This window comes from Oculina patagonica, chromosome 5 (assembly GCF_052425735.1).
Source record: "Oculina patagonica isolate OP01 chromosome 5, crgOcupat, whole genome shotgun sequence".
NCBI lineage: Eukaryota > Metazoa > Cnidaria > Anthozoa > Scleractinia > Oculinidae > Oculina > Oculina patagonica.
The window spans coordinates 20,539,310-20,559,465 of NC_135762.1; the positions used below are offsets into that span (position 1 = coordinate 20,539,310).

General features: G+C 39.0%; 3 protein-coding genes and 1 long non-coding RNA gene across 4 annotated transcripts in view; 3 read left to right on the plus strand and 1 right to left on the minus strand.

Moving 5' to 3' along the window:
- Positions 1-868, minus strand: part of LOC144653189 (uncharacterized) — a 467,538-nt gene extending 466,670 nt beyond the window's left edge. Inside the window, exon 1 of the mRNA XM_078513136.1 lies at positions 859-868. The gene's annotated coding sequence lies outside the window, so the exon portion shown is untranslated. The remainder of the gene's footprint in view (positions 1-858) is intronic.
- Positions 4-5,503, plus strand: LOC144653201 (uncharacterized). The gene is made up of 3 exons (XR_013570699.1): positions 4-60; positions 1,347-1,419; positions 5,469-5,503. It is a non-coding gene; the product is annotated as an uncharacterized LOC144653201 (long non-coding RNA).
- Positions 5,504-5,531: 28 nt separating this feature from the next.
- LOC144653186 (uncharacterized) lies at positions 5,532-8,197 on the plus strand. Its single transcript, XM_078513129.1, has one exon. It carries the CDS (start codon positions 5,547-5,549, stop codon positions 6,414-6,416), a length of 870 nt encoding a protein of 289 aa, XP_078369255.1. The 5' UTR covers positions 5,532-5,546; the 3' UTR covers positions 6,417-8,197.
- Positions 8,198-11,078: 2,881 nt separating this feature from the next.
- Positions 11,079-16,361, plus strand: LOC144653178 (uncharacterized). The gene is made up of 2 exons (XM_078513120.1): positions 11,079-11,139; positions 14,160-16,361. Exon 2 carries the CDS (start codon positions 14,211-14,213, stop codon positions 15,408-15,410), a length of 1,200 nt encoding a protein of 399 aa, XP_078369246.1. The 5' UTR covers positions 11,079-11,139; positions 14,160-14,210; the 3' UTR covers positions 15,411-16,361.
- The last annotated feature ends 3,795 nt before the right edge of the window (positions 16,362-20,156 follow it).

Below are 20,156 nucleotides of genomic sequence, written 5' to 3' on the forward strand. Positions count from 1 at the left end.
TCGCAACAATGGCGGCGTACATGTGATTTGTTGTCAAAGCGTTTTCAAAGTTTTAGAAAGGTAAGCGAGTCTGTTAGAATGCTTTTTTATGTGTAGTTAAGCTTTAATACACAGGATCTCCGATATACGTCTAACAGAACAGGAATGCAGGGCTTGAAATAACCGCAGGTCAGTTCCCAACCAGGATGATGACCGGCCAAATAAATCGAATAAATTATACCTTGGTCATAAACAGACCACGGTTCTGACAGGTGAAATATATTAATTTTTATACCTCGCAATTATTAATGGAAAAGAATTTACATTTATATCTTTTATCAATATTTTTTTAACCAGTAGTATCATTTTTATCGATAGAAACATTGACTTATAATAATAAAACAATTGCGGAATATAAAATGAACGGGGGCCGGCCGGTTGGAAATGAAAAACTTTTGACATTTTCCGTAACCGGTTCTAACAAGTTAACTCTGAAAAGAACTGTAAATGTTCTTGACCATTCACCATGTCATGTATACTTAACATCAGGGGAGATTTAGCAGTTAGAAATCCATATATACTTGCAGGAAAGTGACAGAAAATACAAACATGCATCTCATATTACTAGAGATAATTCAGCCATGGCTTTCGATATCTGCCACATCTCTGAGTGGCATGTATTCTGTTGGGTCTGTCCATTTCATGAGTTTGAGTTCGAGTTAAAATTTCGAGTTGAGTTCGATTTCGAGTTAGAATTTCAAATTCGAGTTAAAATATCGAGTTCGAGTTCCTTGCGGTTAGCTCTACTCTGGTTTGCTTGCGGTTAGTTCCACTCCTATTTGCTTGCGGTTAGCTTTCATTTGGTGATAAGGGTGACACTATGCGTGACCAAATGGGAAAATGTTACCCCATAACTTGAACTCGAAAATTCTAACTTGAACTCGAAATGTCTAACTCGAACTCATAAATTTGATAGACTCTATTCTGTTGCGAGACAAAAATATTGTGTTGTTAGTAGGCCTTATCATGGTTTCTGATGCCATCTTGACGAGTAGACAGAGCAGATAGAAATTACAGTGTTCTGACGGCAAATATCTTTTACAAAAATTGAATTCTGGTCAATTTATGAATTGAAAAGTTATGATACTAGGCAAAAGTTTTTATTTGCCAAGTTTGAAGGATGTAGCTGGGCTAGAAAGCATTCAGTTATGTTTTAAATACATTTGTCTATAATGTTTCCCACGAACCGCATCAATTTGCAGTAAAAAATATAAACAAATGTATGGGAAATTAAAAACGTAACTGAGCGCTTTCAATCCCAGCTACACCCTTCAAACTCAGCAATAAAAACTTTTGTGTATTTGCAGGTAACTTGAAAACTTGAAAGTAAGAGGCATGCTCAAAAAGTCAAGACAGTGATCTTAACCAACTGCTGACTAGGTTTGTTGAAATCCTTCAACGAACAATAATTGTTAACTTAAAGCAATAACTTTTAAAAAAGCAATAATGTCTACCAGGGTTCTACTGTATTTCTGCTTCCACTGGATGGGATGCTAGTCCATCGCAGGGTTACCCCCACACCTGATTATCACTGATTATCACTGGCACCTGGGTGGAGAGAGGCACTATAAGGGTAAAGTGACTTGCCCAAGAACACAACACAATGACTGCCGCCAGGCTTGAACCCAGACTGCTAAATTTGGAGTCCAGCATGCTAACCATTAAGGAGGATGTTGCCTTTGTAAAGTATTGAGTTACTGTACAATGTGTACGTCCGGAAACTGTTTCCCACCAAATTTGAAAGCAAGCTTTTCGTGAAATTTATTAAAATCTTCCAAAAATAGAAGGCATCGTCAAGTAAAAAAAATACCATTTGTGGGTAAATGTCTCTTTTCAACCTAAACAGGTGTGAATGCTTTTTATGTAAAATGTTACAATGATTACATTGATTTTTTTTTTTGATTTTTTCAGTAAATTCTCTCAAGTACATTTAAAATCTTATTAACAAATGAAACTTGTTGATTTCCAATTATCAACACATATTGGGCACTGTGAACTTATTGAATAAGTTTTTAATGACTGGTTCAATGGATATGTGATGCCCTAGGCTAGCTGGATCAGTATAGTTCAACTCTAGAATATGTTATTTATGACATGTATATGATGTGAATGTCATACAAGGTTCCTAAATTCTCATTTTTGTTATTACTTTTTACTTTTATCCAGAAGACTAAACCTAAAAGTAGGGATGTGCTTTCATGTTCAGAATGACAATTTATCAATATACTGACACATTCTATTGTTTCTTTTAAAATGATTTTAGTCACCTTTTTCAGTTTTCAAAAGGTTGTTCACCACAGTAGCTACGGTACATTAGTCTGCATGATTAACAAATGCAGAACAGTCCTGAACAAAAAGGCCACTTGTTTCCAATTTTTTGTTGTGTGTTTTGACAGTAACAATTGACATTTATATATAACACAAATGTCTATATTAAAAATATTCAGTTGCGCTTTACAGTCACTGAATAAATTAAAAAGTAAAAATTGAAATAGTGATTCAGGAACTATAGAGAGCGATTTGCAATTACATGTCAAAATTAATTTGCGTTTGCTTTGGTTTTGCATTACCACGCTCAGTGATTGGTTTAAAACTCTCATGTCACTTTCTCGGCCAATCAGCCAAAACCAATCATGACTAGCTTGTGCACATTTCCTGCACTTTGTGCCGGCTTCGAATTTTTACTGGTTTGTGTTCTTTATGGTTGTCTAGAGTGATTACTTTGGTTTTGGTTTTACGACACTCAATTAAATGCTCAAGCAACAGCTGGGAAGTGGTTGGGCTGGTTGAAACTCATGTACAGATTGAATGGCCACTTACAGTATTTGCATCCACTGTAAACTTGAATTGTAACACTACTGTGGAATGAAAATGAATGTTTAACATTCAGCATCAGTGGCATGGCTCTTTGTAGTGATTTAGCTATGATCAGCCTACTTTATTTCCGTTTCTTGCCACCTTGAATTTTTTTTATGTAGATGCCTACGAGAACTTTAAATTGTTAGCCGCCAGTTGTTTATCGGAAGACAACCCAGAATAAAAAGTGAGATAACCAAGATGGAATAATTTGGCCACCAGGGTGGCGATTTATTGACTAAAATAACTTTAGTGACAGCTTAATTACCAAAAACACGACGGATGATTAGCGCAGGTGGGCGTGAAAACAGGCCACACGCCACACACATTTGTGGCAAGCCCCACCAAAGCCGGATCCCAAACGTAAGGATATAATTATTATGTGAGGGAACTTAGCTACTTGAGGACAAGCCCCTGCTTAAACTCTCGCATAGCAAAGCTGTTATAATTATTATGTGAGGGAACAAGCTCATGCTTAAATTCCTCACAGTCTACAGGAAGGAAAAATCTAAACGAAACCACTAATCAGTAGTAAGAGACAAGCCCCTGCTTGAATCTCTTACCACGTGAAGCAGTTACTTAGCGTGTAATGATTTGTTGCGAATATAAAGTCTAAAGGCGTCAGATTTCCCACGACCAAGGGTTCTAATCTGTGCGTCGGTAAAGCCCATTTCTGCCGCGTGGCTTGCGGCACCGATGCTAAAACTGTGAGATTTATAATGAGCGGCATCGAGGTAGTCGGTATTAAACTGACCCACTGCTTCAAATGGCCTATTAGAGGTATTATGTTTTAACTCGGAGATTGTAATCTTAGCCGTGCGTGACTCATGAGCATTTGGCAGAAATTGTACTTGCCTAAATGGTAATATCGAATGCCCTGAACCCTTGGTCTTGGCTGCTATTCCGCCTACTCGAAAAAGCCATAAAATGCTATCAGAAACATCGCCGTGTAAAGCGTACTCTGGTAAGGCGACCCGTTGGTGTGGCTTAATTCAGAGCTTAATGACGAAATGAGCTCATGCAACACGGGTCGCGTGATCGGAAGGCGAACATCCAGTGAGCCCCGGCGACTCTGCGCTGATAAAAGCTTCCTTATCAAAAATGACTTAGTAGGGCCTGGATAGCTTTTGAGCGTGTGGGCGTAGCCTGACCCATGCTAAACAAGATAGCTGAAATTAACTCAACGGAGTTCTAAAAATGATGCTGTTGTAGCATAAAATAGTTGGCCTGCTGCCCGCCAGGAAAAAAACCCGTCTTTGGGGGAAAACCTGCCCCCTCCCGAATGCAGAGCCAGGCACTTGACAACCTTGAGGGAGTAAGGTTTGAAAATTAAGTTTAGAACTCATCGCAGCAATTAGGTGCCAATAAAAAACATTCAGGCAACTACTTTAGGGTTCAGTGGAAAACGTGGAGTGCGGAGTGTAGAAAATGCGGAGTGTGGAAAATGCGGAGTTTGGAAAATGTAAGAAATAATAGTAAAAGTAATAAAATGATTTAATTTAAGGTTATATCAAGTATTGCAATTATTAACAAAAGAACATTAACATAAAAACAAGCAGTCCATTTTCTTAAAAAATAACGATGCATCATTACACTTTCACTGCAAAATCGTACATTGCTTTTTGCAGCTATAAAGAACGGTAGCGAAGGAATTAACGAGTGAAGCATTACAGTCAATGGACGATAGTAACAAGCAGTTCATGTTCTTTGAAAAAGCGATCGATCATCTCATTTTCACTGCTTAATCGTATATATTTTATACCTATATATAAAGAACAGTAACAAATATGAAATCAAAAAGTAAACGCATGTAAACTGTCCAAGCTATGCATCACTACATTTTCATAGCTCAATCATGCAATCTTATATAGGGTCCGCAAAAGGGAAACATAGTTATTGGAAGCATTCATGTTGGGTGTTATACCTTACTACCTGCGTACATTTAATGCCAAACAAACATTAGGAGGTTCAACCAATCACTGGCTGTGGCCAATAAGGATCAAGTAATCATGCAATCTTGATATCCAAAAGTGCCCTCGAGATTAAGAAAAAATGCCTTCTGTCTCAACCAGTCAGTTTTTAGTAATTTTGCACCGTTTTGATGAGCGTAATAATCATTTGTGTTGTAGAAATGTAACTTTAACAGAAAAAGCAAAAAAAGGCGTAATCAAAAGCCTCCCGGTTGACTTCATTTAGATATCAGTACCATCTACTGATCACTGCAGTAAGGGTGAATTTACACAATTTCATGACCTTATCAAATAGCTCAACCCTGATTTAGGTTTCAGGTTTAGTTCAGCCATTTGGGCCAGCCCACCTTTCTCATCTCCTTTCCTGGCACACACACCCCATACGAACAGTCCTGTCAGGGTTTCTAGTGAAAGAGGGTACAACAGCAATGATGATGATGATGATGATGATGATGATGATGATGATGATGATGATGATGATGATGACGATAGTACAGACTGATCACTAGCAAATTACAGACATATTCACCTAGCTTTTGACATGAAACTGATTACATTTTAAAGAGCAAACCTAATGCCAAATCCCCATTTTCATGTCTTTAGGAAGACGCTGAAGAATGCTATTATCTGGACAGTGAATCTCACTTTTTGAAGATGGCGCAACATGAAGTAACAGGAGATATGGCACATGAGTGCAAGCACTGTGGTCGGCTCTTTAGCAACTTATCATCTTGTATGCGACATGAACAAACACACAATGAAGTGAAGCCGTATACCTGCAAGCATTGTAGTAAGTGCTTTAGCCGTCCATCATACTGCAAGAAACATGAACGAAGACATACTGGAGTGAAGCCGTATACATGCAAGCATTGTGATAAGTGCTTTAGCGGTTCATCAAGTTGCAAGAAACATGAACGAACACATACAGGGGCGAAGCCATTTACATGCAAGCATTGTGGGAAATCCTTTGTCCAATTATCCCATTGCAGGACACACGAACGAACCCATACAGGATTAAAGCCGTTTGCGTGCAAGCATTGTAAAAAGTGCTTTAGTCAGCTTGTAGTTTGCCAGAATCATGAACGAACACACACAAGAGTAAAGCCGTTCAAATGCACGCATTGTGATATGTGTTTTATCACAGCATCAGATTGCAAGAAACATGAACGAACGCATACAGGAGTGAAGCCGTACTCATGCAAACATTGCAAGAAGTGCTTTAGCGACTCATCAGCCTGCAAGAGGCATGAACGTACACATACAGGAGAAAAGCCGTATATATGCAGGCATTGTGATAAATGCTTTAGCCACTCAACAGCTTGCAAAAGACATGAACGAAGACATACAGGAGAGAAGCCGTATACATGCAAGCATTGCAACAAGTGCTTTGGCAGCTCATATAATTGCAGGAGACATGAACGAACACATACAGGAGTAAAGTTGTATAAGTGCAAGGATTGCAACAAGCGCTTTTACCAATTAGGCAACTGCAGGTCACACGAACGAACACATACCAAGAGTAAAGTTGTATACGTGCAAGCATTGCAATAAGTGCTTTAGGCCAATCATCACATTGCAAGAAACATGAACGAACACATACAGAAGAGATGCGTGCACAATGCAAAACGTAGTAAGCAGTAATCAGGAGTAAAAGCCATCTTCAAAGCCTCACATGTTGGATTTGCCTGAACGAATTTAGTAGTCAGGCATGCGTTGTCCAAATAACGATAACAGTAAGGTAATATAAAAAATAAACGATAAAAGCAAAGCTTAGTGAAACTTTATTAGTTTCTCTTAAACTTATAATTTGTTCAAAATGGTCATTGAACTGAGTGGAATGCAATTTGGTCTGAAATGATACGCGTGATTTCAAAAAATCACAAGTATGATTTCAGACCAAAGCTGCACGACACGAAGTTCAATTTACCACTTTATTTCATCCATTTTTAACATATTTACCGAGCCGCGAATCGGCAAGGTAAATATCCACCACATCACATAAGTTGAAAAACTAGCGGACTAAAACATCACTTTCGGTAAACAAAGCGACGCGCGATGGCAGTTTGTTTCTCTTTAGCTGCTCGGAGGTGAATAGTACTTTGCTAATCACCTCCGAGTTAACCAATCAGTGCGCGCGAAAAGCACTATTCACTTGTGCGGTATATACTAATAAAAGTAATATAGAACTGAAAGATAATATAGAATGTAAAAACTAAAAGAAGGTTTATGGGTGTTGTTCTTGCCATAGTGTTCTTGTAAACGGAAACGAAAATACGCGGTTACTGTTCTTTAGTATATCAAGTTCTTTGTACAGTTGTTAAGAACCAAGCGTTACTAAAAAGCTTTCTTGATTTCTATAGGTAACCGTAAGAGTTCATTAGCTTGCGTTATTTATCAGCCACCACAAGGTCGTCTGCTTTGAATAATTCATAGATTTCTTTTCTCGGATTTCTTTGTTTTTTACTGCGAAAGTGGTTTGTTACCTGATAACGGTAATCGTAGCTAACGTTACATTTCTAGGAATATACCTAAGTTCTCTTAGTTTTAGTTTTCTTCGATTTATCCCTTACACTAATGAAAATTGGTTTGATTTAATGCAAACTTTTACATTCTAGTGGTCACCCTTAATTAATAAAAGGAGTAGTATAGGTGACTTCTTAATACAGGTCCTTCTATACAAAGAGTACTAAATTGTTGGTTAAGGAGGCTGAACACAGTTTCCGCGCGCCCTCTGGATTCGAGTCCGAGCGCGCGCGCTCCAGGTTTTGAGACAAACAAAATTAAATGCTGCGCGTGGGCAGTTGATCAAAAAGCTGCGACCGCGCGTTTTATTGTCTTTCCAGAAAGCGCGATTTCTAACAACCCGTCATTAGAATTTTAAAAGATTTTGCAAGGCTGTAATTTATAAACCAATGAAACTGTTTATATCAAAAAAAACTGAAATTTAACAAAGGAATTTTAAAACATTCTAAGACATAACAATAAAACATAAAGCTGCGAAAAATATAAATCCCCTCTGTTTAAACTTTACTACTTGAGTGTTAAAATCTCAGAATTTTTCCGAGTTTGTTGTACACAAACATTTCTGTGCTCCTAGCTTCCGGACTCTACGTCCAACAACAGAATACCGCTAAATAGAATTTGACACAAGAAAGAAGTGAGGCAGAGCGGTTTCGCCATGTATACCCTTGGATATAATTAACAAACGTTACGAAATTAAAAACATTTTAAAATCAATATCGAATGACTGTGTCGACTGACTCTGACGGAGAGGTAGTTTACATGTAATTTTGCTAAAGATAAAGGTGTCTTAAAATAACGATGCTGTAAAATAGTGTGAGTTAAATTAACAAGGAACATAACATACACTTTTCACTCCCGGCGTCTAAAATCTATATCATAAAGCAAAGAAAGAAGCCTAAGCCATGTTGTATACTGTCATAAAACACTCCGGGCATTTTAATTTCATTTGAGAACACTCGAGAAATGTAGAAAACATACGCCTGCGGCTCATGTTTTCTACATTTCCATCGTGTTCTCAAATGTCCGTCATGTTTTATGACAGTAATAACAGTATAAAAAATGGCTTAGGCTTCTTTATTTGTTAAATAATAAAGTATTTTTGGGACAATTTTCGCCCCCCACCCCCACCCCACGCTCCATAACACTCCGCGCCTCTGATGAGGCATTTAACAATCAATATTTGGATGTTTCACCCTTAGCCAACAGCATGACGTCCATGACTAAAGGAGCTTAGAGTCCATCGAGCAAAATTAATATTTTATCTAATAGAATACGAGCAGAATAGACAATGCGAATTAATATCGATCGACAGGCGGATTATATATAGGCAGATATATATAGGCAGATTATATATAGGCAGATTATATATATAGGCAGATATATATATATAGACAGATATATATATAGGCAGATTATATATAGGCAGATTATTTGCGTTGGCTCTTCGAGCGGGCGTCATTTAGATTTGCTACACCGCACTGATGAGTCCCAAGAAGGACGAAACAGCTGTCTGCGGTTGCAATCCTGCTGTAACGGTTCTAGTCGTGGTGGTGTCTCGCAAAGTCAACTTTTCACGTAGTACGATCAGCCTTGCTTTCAGTTGTCTGTTATTTCATTTTATTGCTGATCAGATCTCTCAGTAGATCCTACGAATAGCAGCATTATCGTTTGCGGTCCCTTGCAGTTTTAGTGTTATTTTTACGTATTTTTGGACCGTAGATCTTTTCAGATCCGATATGCTGTGCTTTTATTTAGCATGGTTTTGTCCATGCGCTTAAATGTTCTCGAATGGCTCTGTCCATTCACATTTAAGTTATTTTGCTTTGCGAGACTCCATCGTGACACTTTGGGTTTCTTGTCCCCCGAAACACGTGATGTGGCAGCGCGTGATTCGGGGGACAAGTGAGTTCAAAGTACGGAACTTGATACAGTGTATGGGTTAAGGGGCAATTTATTTGCGTTGGCTCTTCGAGCGGGCGTCATTTAGATTTGCTACACCGCACTGATGAGTCCCAAGAAGGACGAAACAGCTGTCTGCGGTTGCAATCCTGCTGTAACGGTTCTAGTCGTGGTGGTGTCTCGCAAAGTCAACTTTTCACGTAGTACGATCAGCCTTGCTTTCAGTTGTCAGATTATATATAGGTCAATTTAAGCGCAGAATTTATCAAAGTCTACCAGTTAGGAGGTCAAAAAAACATATATCGTCGGGGCGAGAAGCATGTTTCGAAGCAAATCGCGTTTCTCAGAGACAATGAAATGTTTCTCTATTGTTTCTAAAACGAGTTATGTTGCGACGCTCGTTATAGCTTTTTAATATACAATCTTCGTTCACTGTCCAAAATCCACTCGCGCAATTGGTTAAAATATATCACGTGATTTTGCTTTACCTGTCGTCAAAAAACTCCGACAGTGCAGTATTGACAATAATGCACAAAAATCGTGCATTATTGAAAATGTCTTCAGCTTCACGGCTTGTAGAAGTGGAAGAAACATATATTCCTCACATTATCAACGATGTTATACTAAACAAAATTGAAGAGGATAACGACTTGTAGCGCTTTTAGTCTATTTCATGTCCAAAGGTAAACTTCAGCTCAATAAATACATTTTTGTGTGCGATTGACTTGCTTGTAGTTGCTTGATTGTGAAAGCCATCGACTTGCTTTGAACAAGCTTCTCGCTGACTGTATTTATGAACGACAACAGCTGATGAACGATTTTATGAACTATTTTAAGCTTTATTTCTGTCGGCTTATTTGTGATTTTTATATAATTGATGTAATCCAGTGTAATTATGTACTCAGTCTACACTTCTTATTTTTAAACAGTAAGCTTATTGATGTAATGTATATGAAATGATTCATATATGAACTGCGGATGTATATGAGAGTGATAAATGATCGTCGCAGTGAATTTCCAATTTAAGCAATTGGAATAAAGAAGCCTGAAAAAAAAAATTCAGGGCTTCAACGGGATTCGAACCCGTGACCTCCGCGATACCGGTGCGATGCTCTACCAACTGAGCTATTGAAGCCACACATTGGGAGCGAGGTACATCATTTCACTCCTCTCACCGGAAAATATGAACTCACAATTGACCTCGCTCCCAATGTGTGGCTTCAATAGCTCAGTTGGTAGAGCATCGCACCGGTATCGCGGAGGTCACGGGTTCGAATCCCGTTGAAGCCCTGAATTTTTTTCAGGCTTCTTTATTCCAATTGCTTAAATTGGAAATTCACTGCGACGATCATTTATCACTCTCAGTAAGCTTATTGTTTGAAGTTCGTTAAGTCGATGATCGCTTGAAATTTCAATACTGCACTCGGCTACGCCTCGTGCAGTATTCAAAATTTCTCGTTTATTGTGCGGCCAGCGCGTGTATCTGTCAACAAAACACTCACAACAGTCTCTAACCCATAAATATACCGTGTATAACAAGCATTCCCGCCTCATTCCCGCTGGTATCAGAAAGCTAAGGATATCTTACATCCCAACCCAATCCCAGGACTCCTGGGCTAGTACTGAAACCCAAAAATATTGAATGCTCGCTCGGTAACATCCATGAAAAAGGTAAGCGTCAACTTCCATTACCGTACATGCACACTTCGGGGATGTTCCGGAGTTCCCATGCCCCAACGTTCCAGCGTTCCAGCGGTGCTGTGGACTATAGGGACTGGGCTCCAGTGTAATCCCTGCAATGGCGGCGTACATGTGATTTGTCGTCGAAGACGTTGTCGCTGTTCTTGTAAAGGTAAGTGAGTCTATTAGAATGGCTTTCATATCTAGCTAAAATGTAGAATGCAGAGCCTATATGCATCGTGCTGTAAAGAATACAGGGTTTGAAATAACCGCAGGCCAGTCGCTAGACCCCAGGGGGGGTACTCCGGCTTGTTAATGACGGGGATGATCGAAGGATTTTTTTGGGTTTAAAATTTTTGATTCCGGGATTTTTTTGGGTTGGAAAATTTGGCAATTATTTTTTTGGGTATCTTGATTTAGATAGGGGATTTTTTTGGGTATTAAAAACGAACTAATGTGCCTTGGCGCGGCCTTGGCGACGAATAAACAAAACAAGCGTTCTTTGTGTTATTTTATTGCACCTCCTGGCAATTTAGGGATAATTTGACAAGGCTGAGCAGGGATTTGTTGGGGGGGTTATTTTTGGTTCAGGGATTTTTTTGGGTAATGTCGGAAGACTTAGGGATTTTTTTGGGTCCTGAATTTTGCCTCCATTCGATCATCCCCGTCATTTACAAGCCGGAGTACCCCCCCTGGGCGCTAGACCTGTCAGAGCTAGACTGAACTCAATCGAATCCAATCGAACGTAAATTTAATCGACCATCTAATGAAATCGTACTCACAAAAAATAAATGCAAATCGAACATTATTAACATTAATATCTTCAACCAACACAGGTGAAGATTTTTTGTATTAGAATCGTCATTCAGAAGAAAAGACAACTACAGAATCGTAATTCAAAAGAAAGGACAGATTCTTCGGCTTATCTTTAGTTCATTTTCATATTAATCCTTGCAAAAGATTTACAATGTCATGGTAAATCAAAGAGTACATTATGTAACTTTTATTTATCATGATCAGCAAAATGTATCTCGTGAATGGAATCTACTGACATTCTATATCTATTGTGTAGGGCTATGGTTCATACTAGCAACATAATGCCAAGGTCGTGCAAATCTAAAGAAAAAAACCTCTTGTGTTGTTTTATATTGTCAGTGTGTTTTGTCCATGTTGTGTTGTCATAATAGCACTACTGTAATCCCAGCTTGAGACTACATTGAGCTCGGTCCAAGTTAGGAGTTGATTCCATCCTTGGCAACCTTTATACAGAGATGATGATCTTTTACCACAACCCACCTAAACTCAAAATGCTCTTTGCATTTATATCACACTAGGATTAGGGGAGGTTTTTATTCACTTGATGCACAGGCGGCCCAAGCGCACTATGTGTTTTAGCGAACGTGACCCTTGCCTTTGAGCGGTGTTGTGTTACAAAGATGCGATTTATAAGGGATTGTATGGGAACTCAACGATTTTCTTTCAAAAAGAATAATATGTAATGTTTCGCTAATAAAATCGACTAACCTTATTGCCTTGTTGTATTCTTTGTTGTTTGTCCGCTTCTCAGGCCATTTTGAAGCGTTTTCGGTGAGTTAGCGCTGGCTGGTGGTGTTCCACTATAAACGAAGTGAAGGCTGGAGACCTCTGAGCGAACCCTCGCCACGCGAAAGCTAATAAATTCTAAACAAGTCAACGCAAAATCCCCGAATTGCCACCATTTAGACCGCAGGTTAATGTTCTAACCGTACGATTCGCGCTAGCTTCCAAATTCCCTTGCACGGGCTCTCGAAGAGCTCCGTTTTGCATCGATTCTGCCCATCTTCACTTCGCCATTCTCCGAAATCCGAACGGCTGCGCTATGAGATTCAAACACTAAAGATTAGCGACCGCGTCATAGAAAACAAAAGACAGAAATGCTCGCTTGTAAACCAGTTAAATTGTGAATCAGAATTTGCACTTTAGATTAGGCACTAAAATGGAAGAAAACAAACATTACGATAAAGACATTTATCTGGTACCTTTTGTTTAATGGAAGACTTCTATAAGCGATTGTGCTAATCCTCTTGAAATGAGTAGCTCCGGTCTGAAGAGAACTGATTTTTTTGGCCAACCAGCCATGTGATCTTCAAAACCAACGTGTTGATGATCTTTGAATGCCTTGAGCACCATTTATTTTATTGAAAATATTTTGGTCCAAAAGCCTTGGTTGTCAATTTTCAAAATTCCCCTTGTTTTTGATATGGCGGAATAGCCGCCATATTTACTTGCCCGGATAGCAAAGGTGGTGTGGCTTAGTAACCAAGCCATGAAATGTTATGTCCACCTCCTAGCACGGGGCAGTGAATATCGCGTCATAAGCAGAGCTTCTTGATCAATCAGAATCTCCCATCCTTATAATCACCTCTGGAAATTATACTAATTAACAATTAGACGGCAAGCTCGCCCCGAGCCAACTATTAAAAGCTGAAAGAAAACGAGAGCGAGCCGTCTAATTGTGTTAGCATAACCCACTGACCGATCTATTAAACTGAGAATATCGCTAGAATTGATTTATTGAAGGTTTTGATTGATTACCAATAGTAGGTCTGTCCTGGGTATTGTTATTCATGACATGTACTAAGATAAGGTATAAGGGAACCGCTCTGGCCTGGGCTGGCCTGTGACAAGCCCAACCCAAGCTCAGTGGAGCGCAAAGACTTCAAGCCAGCTTCCTCCCAGGGAGGCTGGGCAGGGTGCCAACTGCCAAATGTTGTGGACTTGAGTAGAGTGCAGAAACGGGAATAGTATTTTTTGTTTACACTATTTGAATAATTGTATAATTAATTCATCTCCAACAGAAACCCATAAGGGGTTGAAACATATAACGTGTGCGCACACCTTTTAAATACTCAGTTTTGTTAAGTACCACATTTGGAAACACAAGACAACACAAGTGTATGCTAATGCCTTACACACAACAACAACATTTTTACTTTGAGGATGAAAGAGAACAATAAAAGATGTAGATGAGGTATTTTCAGTAGGTCCACAAATAACAACAAGAGAAGAGCTAAATGAAGCTTTCACGACAGCATTTCTCCTCTCCTCTGATTTAGGTAGCCCCAAAATCTCTTCCTCTATCCACGACCAAACCATTGACCTCAAATTGTAAACAATATACTAAAAGCAAAACCTGATCTCAAATTTCCTTAGGAATACACAGAAGCATCAATTGACAGCAACGTTCACTGAACTACCAACAAGATGCCCCGTAAAGGTGTCAAGTGTAATGCGCCTGACAGCCAAAAAAGAAATGTTCTTCAACATGAATTGACAAGTGAGATGGCACATGCGTTCAAGCATTGTGATCGGCATGAAGAAACACGTAAGGAAATGAAGCAGTATACATGCAAGCACTGTAAGAAGCGCTTTAGTCATTTATCAGATTACAAAAAACATGAGCGAATACACACCGGAGAGAAGCCGTTTACGTGCAAGCATTGCAAAAAGTGCTTTAACCGTTCATCAAGTTGCAAGAGACATGAACAAGCACATACAGGAGTAAAGCCGTATACGTGTAAGCATTGCAAAAAAAGCTTTAACCAATCATCACATTGCAAAAGACATGAACGAACACATACAGGAGAGAAGCCGTTCTCGTGCAAGCAATGTAATAAGTACTTTAGAAGTTCATCACAATGCAAAAGTCATGAACGAACACATACAGGAGAGAAGCCGTTTATGTGCAAGTATTGTGAAAAGTGCTTTAGCCAGTCATCAGATTGCAAGTATCATGAACGAACACACACAGGAGTGAAACCGTATATATGCAAGCATTGTAACAAGTGCTTTCGTGGTTCATCAAATTGCAAGCATCATGAAAGGATACATACAGGAATAAAGCCATATAAATGTCAGCATTGTAGTAAGGGCTTTACTGATTTATCAAACTGTAAGAACCATGAACGAATACATACAGGAGTAAAGCCATATGAATGCAAGTATTGTAAACAGCGCTTTTGCCAGTCATCGGCCTGCAAGCGACATGAACGAACACATACAGGGGAGAAGCCGTATAAATGCAAGCATTGTGTAAGGTGCTTTATCAGGTCATGGAACTGCAAGCGACATGAGCTAACACATAGAGGAATTAAGACATATGAATGCAAGTATTGTAAAAAGGGCTTTTGCCAGTCATCAGTTTGCAAAAAACATGAAGAGAGACACGCGAGAGACAATTCTTTAAATTTAATGCAGCACGATAAGTGCCTTAAACCGCGAATACGCCGTAAGGAGAAAACAACAATAGACGGTGTCGAAAAGTCCTGTATGTCGTTTTCCTTGACTGATGAAATTTCAAGCCAAGTTGAAAGCCTCACCTGTTGGATTTGTCAGGAGGAATTTAGCAGTAAGGCAAGTATCGTCCAACATTACGATGATCACATGAAAGGAGCGCTTAATTAATTTAGTTGACTCCCAAAAACTCGAACCTTCAAATGAATTAAAAAACGGTTGAGGTCTCGGGAGATCTAGTTGTCGGGAGATTCGTAAATTAAGGAATAAAACGGTGATGAGTTTACTAGTTATTGAAGCACTTGCGTGTTTAAGGTTTATTATGGAGAAAGATTAAAACTGCAACGATACTGTGTTCTCAATTCTGAAGGATTGTGAAACGCAAAACCAAGAAATTAAAGCTGTTAACACAAAGGAAAACAAATTATACATCGTAAGAAAACATGCTCCTTAATTAATTTGATCCAAAATAAATTCGGTGTTCTGGAGTTTGTGTTGACTTATTGGACTTTAATTCGTAATTCAAGTGGCACTCGGCAAAGTAAACTGTAAATAGTATCTCAAAGGATAATGTTTCAGCCAGCGTTGCGTTGTACTTTTATTCGCCCTGTGGTACTGTGCTTTACCTGTCTCGGTCGCTTTTTAATCAGGCAAATTGGAGAGGTGTGTTGTTACCTGTGCAAATATACGTTATTGTATAGGGAAACTGACATATCGTGAAGAATGAATGAGGTTTTATTTATTTTCTGCCGTAAAAGTGGTCAGTTGGGGACACGTTGCTGTTAAGAAATTTTCATGAAAGTTATTAGCTGGGTTTTATTTCCTAAGATTATGACGAAACGTAGTTCAAGTAAAAGCTACCTCATTGTGTTTCTAATATTTTAAAACGAGTTAAAACTCGTTTTGTTCATTATTATAGCTAATGATGACGGTTTTTGGTACTTACCCAAGTAGTCACCCTTACCTAAAGAACTGGAAAGCGACCACTTTTTTAGCTTGACCGTTTGTATACAAATAGTATTGAACTGATGTTACGCTTCACAGAGTTTAAAATTAAGGCGCTTTTGTTGTATTTACCAGTTAAGTTTTGTTTATATTGGGTTAATAAATGCAGTAACTGCCTTGGACGTAATCTGTTTTGATTGTTGCTCCCGCAGGGTTTTGGCCCAGAGGCCAAAACCCGAGGAGGCATCATTGTAATCCGCGCGAATATAGAGTATATATATAGTATATACTGGGAAAAATCTCGATTTGATCAATTTTTGCCCGCAAATAATCTCGGGAGTTGTAAAATGCCGACAAGCTGAAAGCCCGCAAGTAGGTATCGGGAGTTGTAAAATGCCGACATACGGTGATTGGTCAATGATGACGCAAGTAAACGATGACTGGGTGATGATGACAACCCCAAACGTGAGCACGTGCACAAATGACAACAAGTAAACAAAAGAAGCTTGTAAAGGTTGATTGCAGTTGGGCAGAATTTTGAAAAAGATAACTTGAGGTTTTATTCGAGGCCTATTCATTTCACAATGTCTAGAAGCCGAAAGCAATGCAATTGTTGAAAAGACTTCGCGATAATTTAACTAAGTAACTCGCAGAGAAGTAAGAAAATCCACATTTTTTACATCTGAGTGGCCGAAGAAGAAATATGTCTAGGAACACGTGCGAACTTATCAAGCCATATCTTCAAATTTGTCTGCGATTTACGATAAGCAAGCCTTGCTCCAAAACCGCGATTTACCAAGCGCAAACTACTTGAACGGAGAAAAGCCTTGATCAATCTATCTCCGGACGAGATTTACAAGAAATTTAAAAAAAGATCTCGAGATAATTGTTTAAGACTCGCGGCAGGCGAAACCGGAAACCAGAAGCGAGCGACTTTTAGAAAGTCAAGCGTTTCATTGTCAAAGGTGAGAAATTCTTTCGGTATCCTTTCCTTTTAAAAAGTTATCGTTGTCATGAAGCGTGATTTACGATAAGAAAGCCTTTGTCCAACTGACCGTGATTTACCAGGCACAAACTACTTGAATGGAGAAAACTTCAAAAGTCTTGATCGGTCCACTTCCGGACGAAATTTTAATTTTACAAGATGAGATGCGGCATCAAGAAAAGAAATTCAAAAGAGATCTCGAGATGCATTGTGATTATTTAAAACTCGCGGCAGGCGTTTGCTTTGACAGAGAGGTAAGAAATTCTTTCGACATCCTTTTCTTTCTAAAGATTGATCATTCTCGTGTCATTCTTCATGCTCGGGCTCTCAGCCCATATATTTATAATTGGGCCGGCTCAAATGGTAATTTTAAAACGTTTTGCTGTTTCTAAAGTTTATCCTCGCTGAGATCAAGACTTTACCACAGTGAAGTGAGTTCGATTCGAGCCCGCAAAGCGGCCCATTCAAAGCGACGAACTCGCGAAAACGAGCCACGCAAGTCGCGATAGGTCGACCGTCCCGGCGTGTTAAATAGGGACTTTAAGATACCTGGACGGCTGACCTCGAGGACGGTAGAATTTCGCGAGGAGGACTGGGCCGATGTCGACGTTCTTGGCGGGAACTTCCAACGTTAAGAGCCGGCGAGTGTGAACGGAGGACGGCTTCGTTAGTAGATCAATAATTCCTTAGCCCAAAACATGCGAAAAAAACATTTGGCGCGTCTAGCCCAAAGTCTGGGACCAGAAAGCACTATTTTTATTCACAGTTTACAAATTCCAAGTGAAATTTTTGTAGAAACACAAGCAAGAAAGTTCATAATTTCACGCACGTGGCTTCGCCATCAGCGTTTATGCAAAGCACAGCAAATATATTCGCAACCGCAAATAAAACTTGACTTCTTAACTTTTTATCAGTACCAAACCAAGAATACCATAAAGGACCACCTAACAAAGTAACAGAATTAAAAAATAATGAGATTTTTAAACGAAATCATACAAAAAGCACGCCCGTTCACTGGTGGACGGCAAAACTCTACTTCTCACGTCCTCGACAACAGCTGGACGGAGCTGGACGGCAATGTGCGTGGAGCGGGCATGCGCAACATAGGCTACACGCGAAAAATTACTTCCGGTCAGCCGTCCTCGAGGTCAGCCGTCCAGGTATCTTAAAGTCCCTAATTACTAAAGACGACGGACTTTTTCTAAAGTCTAGCTTGAGTCTAGCTGAGATCCCCCACCACAGCAAAACATGACAAAGATGTCAAGATGCTGTTGCGTTCTTGTAATTAAGAGTGACTTTTACGAACGGCCGAGCAAGAATTTGATTTCCTGGCAGAAATTGGAAAATCGATTTTTCTTCGTTTTTTGCTCATTATTAGCTGTAAGGTAGATAAGAAACCTGATGTAGTTTGTGTCCCCTAGAGGTCTTCTAATTTTAAGAAAACAAAGAAAATCGATTTCGGTGGTCGAAGTCACAAATTTCCTAACTTTTAAACCCGAAATTAGCTATTATGAACACTACTCGCGTTCGCTTACAAAACCGCGCAGAGAAATTTGGTCACTTCCTATCAACATAAAAACTCTTTTTCTTTCGCTAGAATATAATTTCAGGGCTTTAGCGCAACTCTTCCAACTGAAAAAAATGAACTGACGAGGAATGCTTTTTACGATAACAAAAATTTGAATGAAATAGTAATTTTCAACGGCAGTATTTAGCATGTGGTATAACATTAATTTTTTTCAATTCTTGCTCAAACGTGCATACAGATATTCTTATTAAACATACCTGAGATATTGGCTCGGGTTATTGGAAAGATTCTCACTTAGAGGGCATCAAACTTCGGCAAATTTTCACAGCATGACCGTAATCTGTGTAAATACTTCTAATTGCCAAACGCCACGATAATAAATGTTTTAACCCCAAATGCTCGTCTTTCCTTCTTCTTGCCGAATATTCCATTGCAAAATTCCCTTTTCAACGAAAGAGTGAGATAAAAAAGCCAACCTGGCTCAATTAAGGTCCATTTTGATCGCAAAACCTCTTCGCCATTTTGCTACAAGATTAGATTTGTGACTTACGTGACATAATACACGTGACATGAAACACGATATTGTGACGTAAGTGAGTCTGCGCAGTAAGAGCTCTGGGGTAGAGAATGTCACGGAGTTAAAATAACGCAAAACAATTCTCCAGCACCGCCAACGCAGTTTGAGGAAGCAAATTGATCGTTCTGAAGTTCTGTACACACTTTCGTCAAGAGAAAAGAACCACGATAAAGGAAAATTGCTAAGGATGAAGATGCAAAAGGAATTTCGCGCTTAACAGTTGCTTTGTTGTATTTTGGAGCCAAGAAATGTTTAGCTGTCAGTTAGGCTATTTTGATCGATACCACAACATTTTGTGGGACTACGATGCATTGGTAAATATGCTGCCTTCAACAACCCGAGCCAATTCTCAGGTATGTCTTAGATAAACATTTACATGTGTGTTTAAACGACAATTGAGAAAATTTGGAGTTATACCACATATTAAATAATTCCGTTGAAAACTGCCGTTTAATTCGACTTTCTAGTATTTGGAAAAGTATTCCCCACCTTTTTAATTATTTCAGTTCGAAGAGTTTTCCTTAAGCCCTGAAATTATATTTTAGCGAATGGAAAAGAGTGTCTCTGTTGATAAAAAGCATCCAAAGTTCTCAATGTGGCTTTGTTTGTGAACGCGACGAGAGTTATCGATAGCGAATTTCGGGTTGAAAATTGTGTCACTTTGAGGCTCCGATCACGAAAACTGACTTAGTTTTTTTTTCTCGAAATTAGAAGACTTCTGGGGGGAACAAAATACATCAGGTTTCTTATCTACCTAAAAGCTATTAATAAGCAAAAAAATGAAGGAATTTGATTTTTCAATTTTCTGCCAGTGCAAGCGCGGTTTTTATTTAAAGTCCTTCTTAAATGATTTACCGTATCATAATTAATAAACATCCAAAA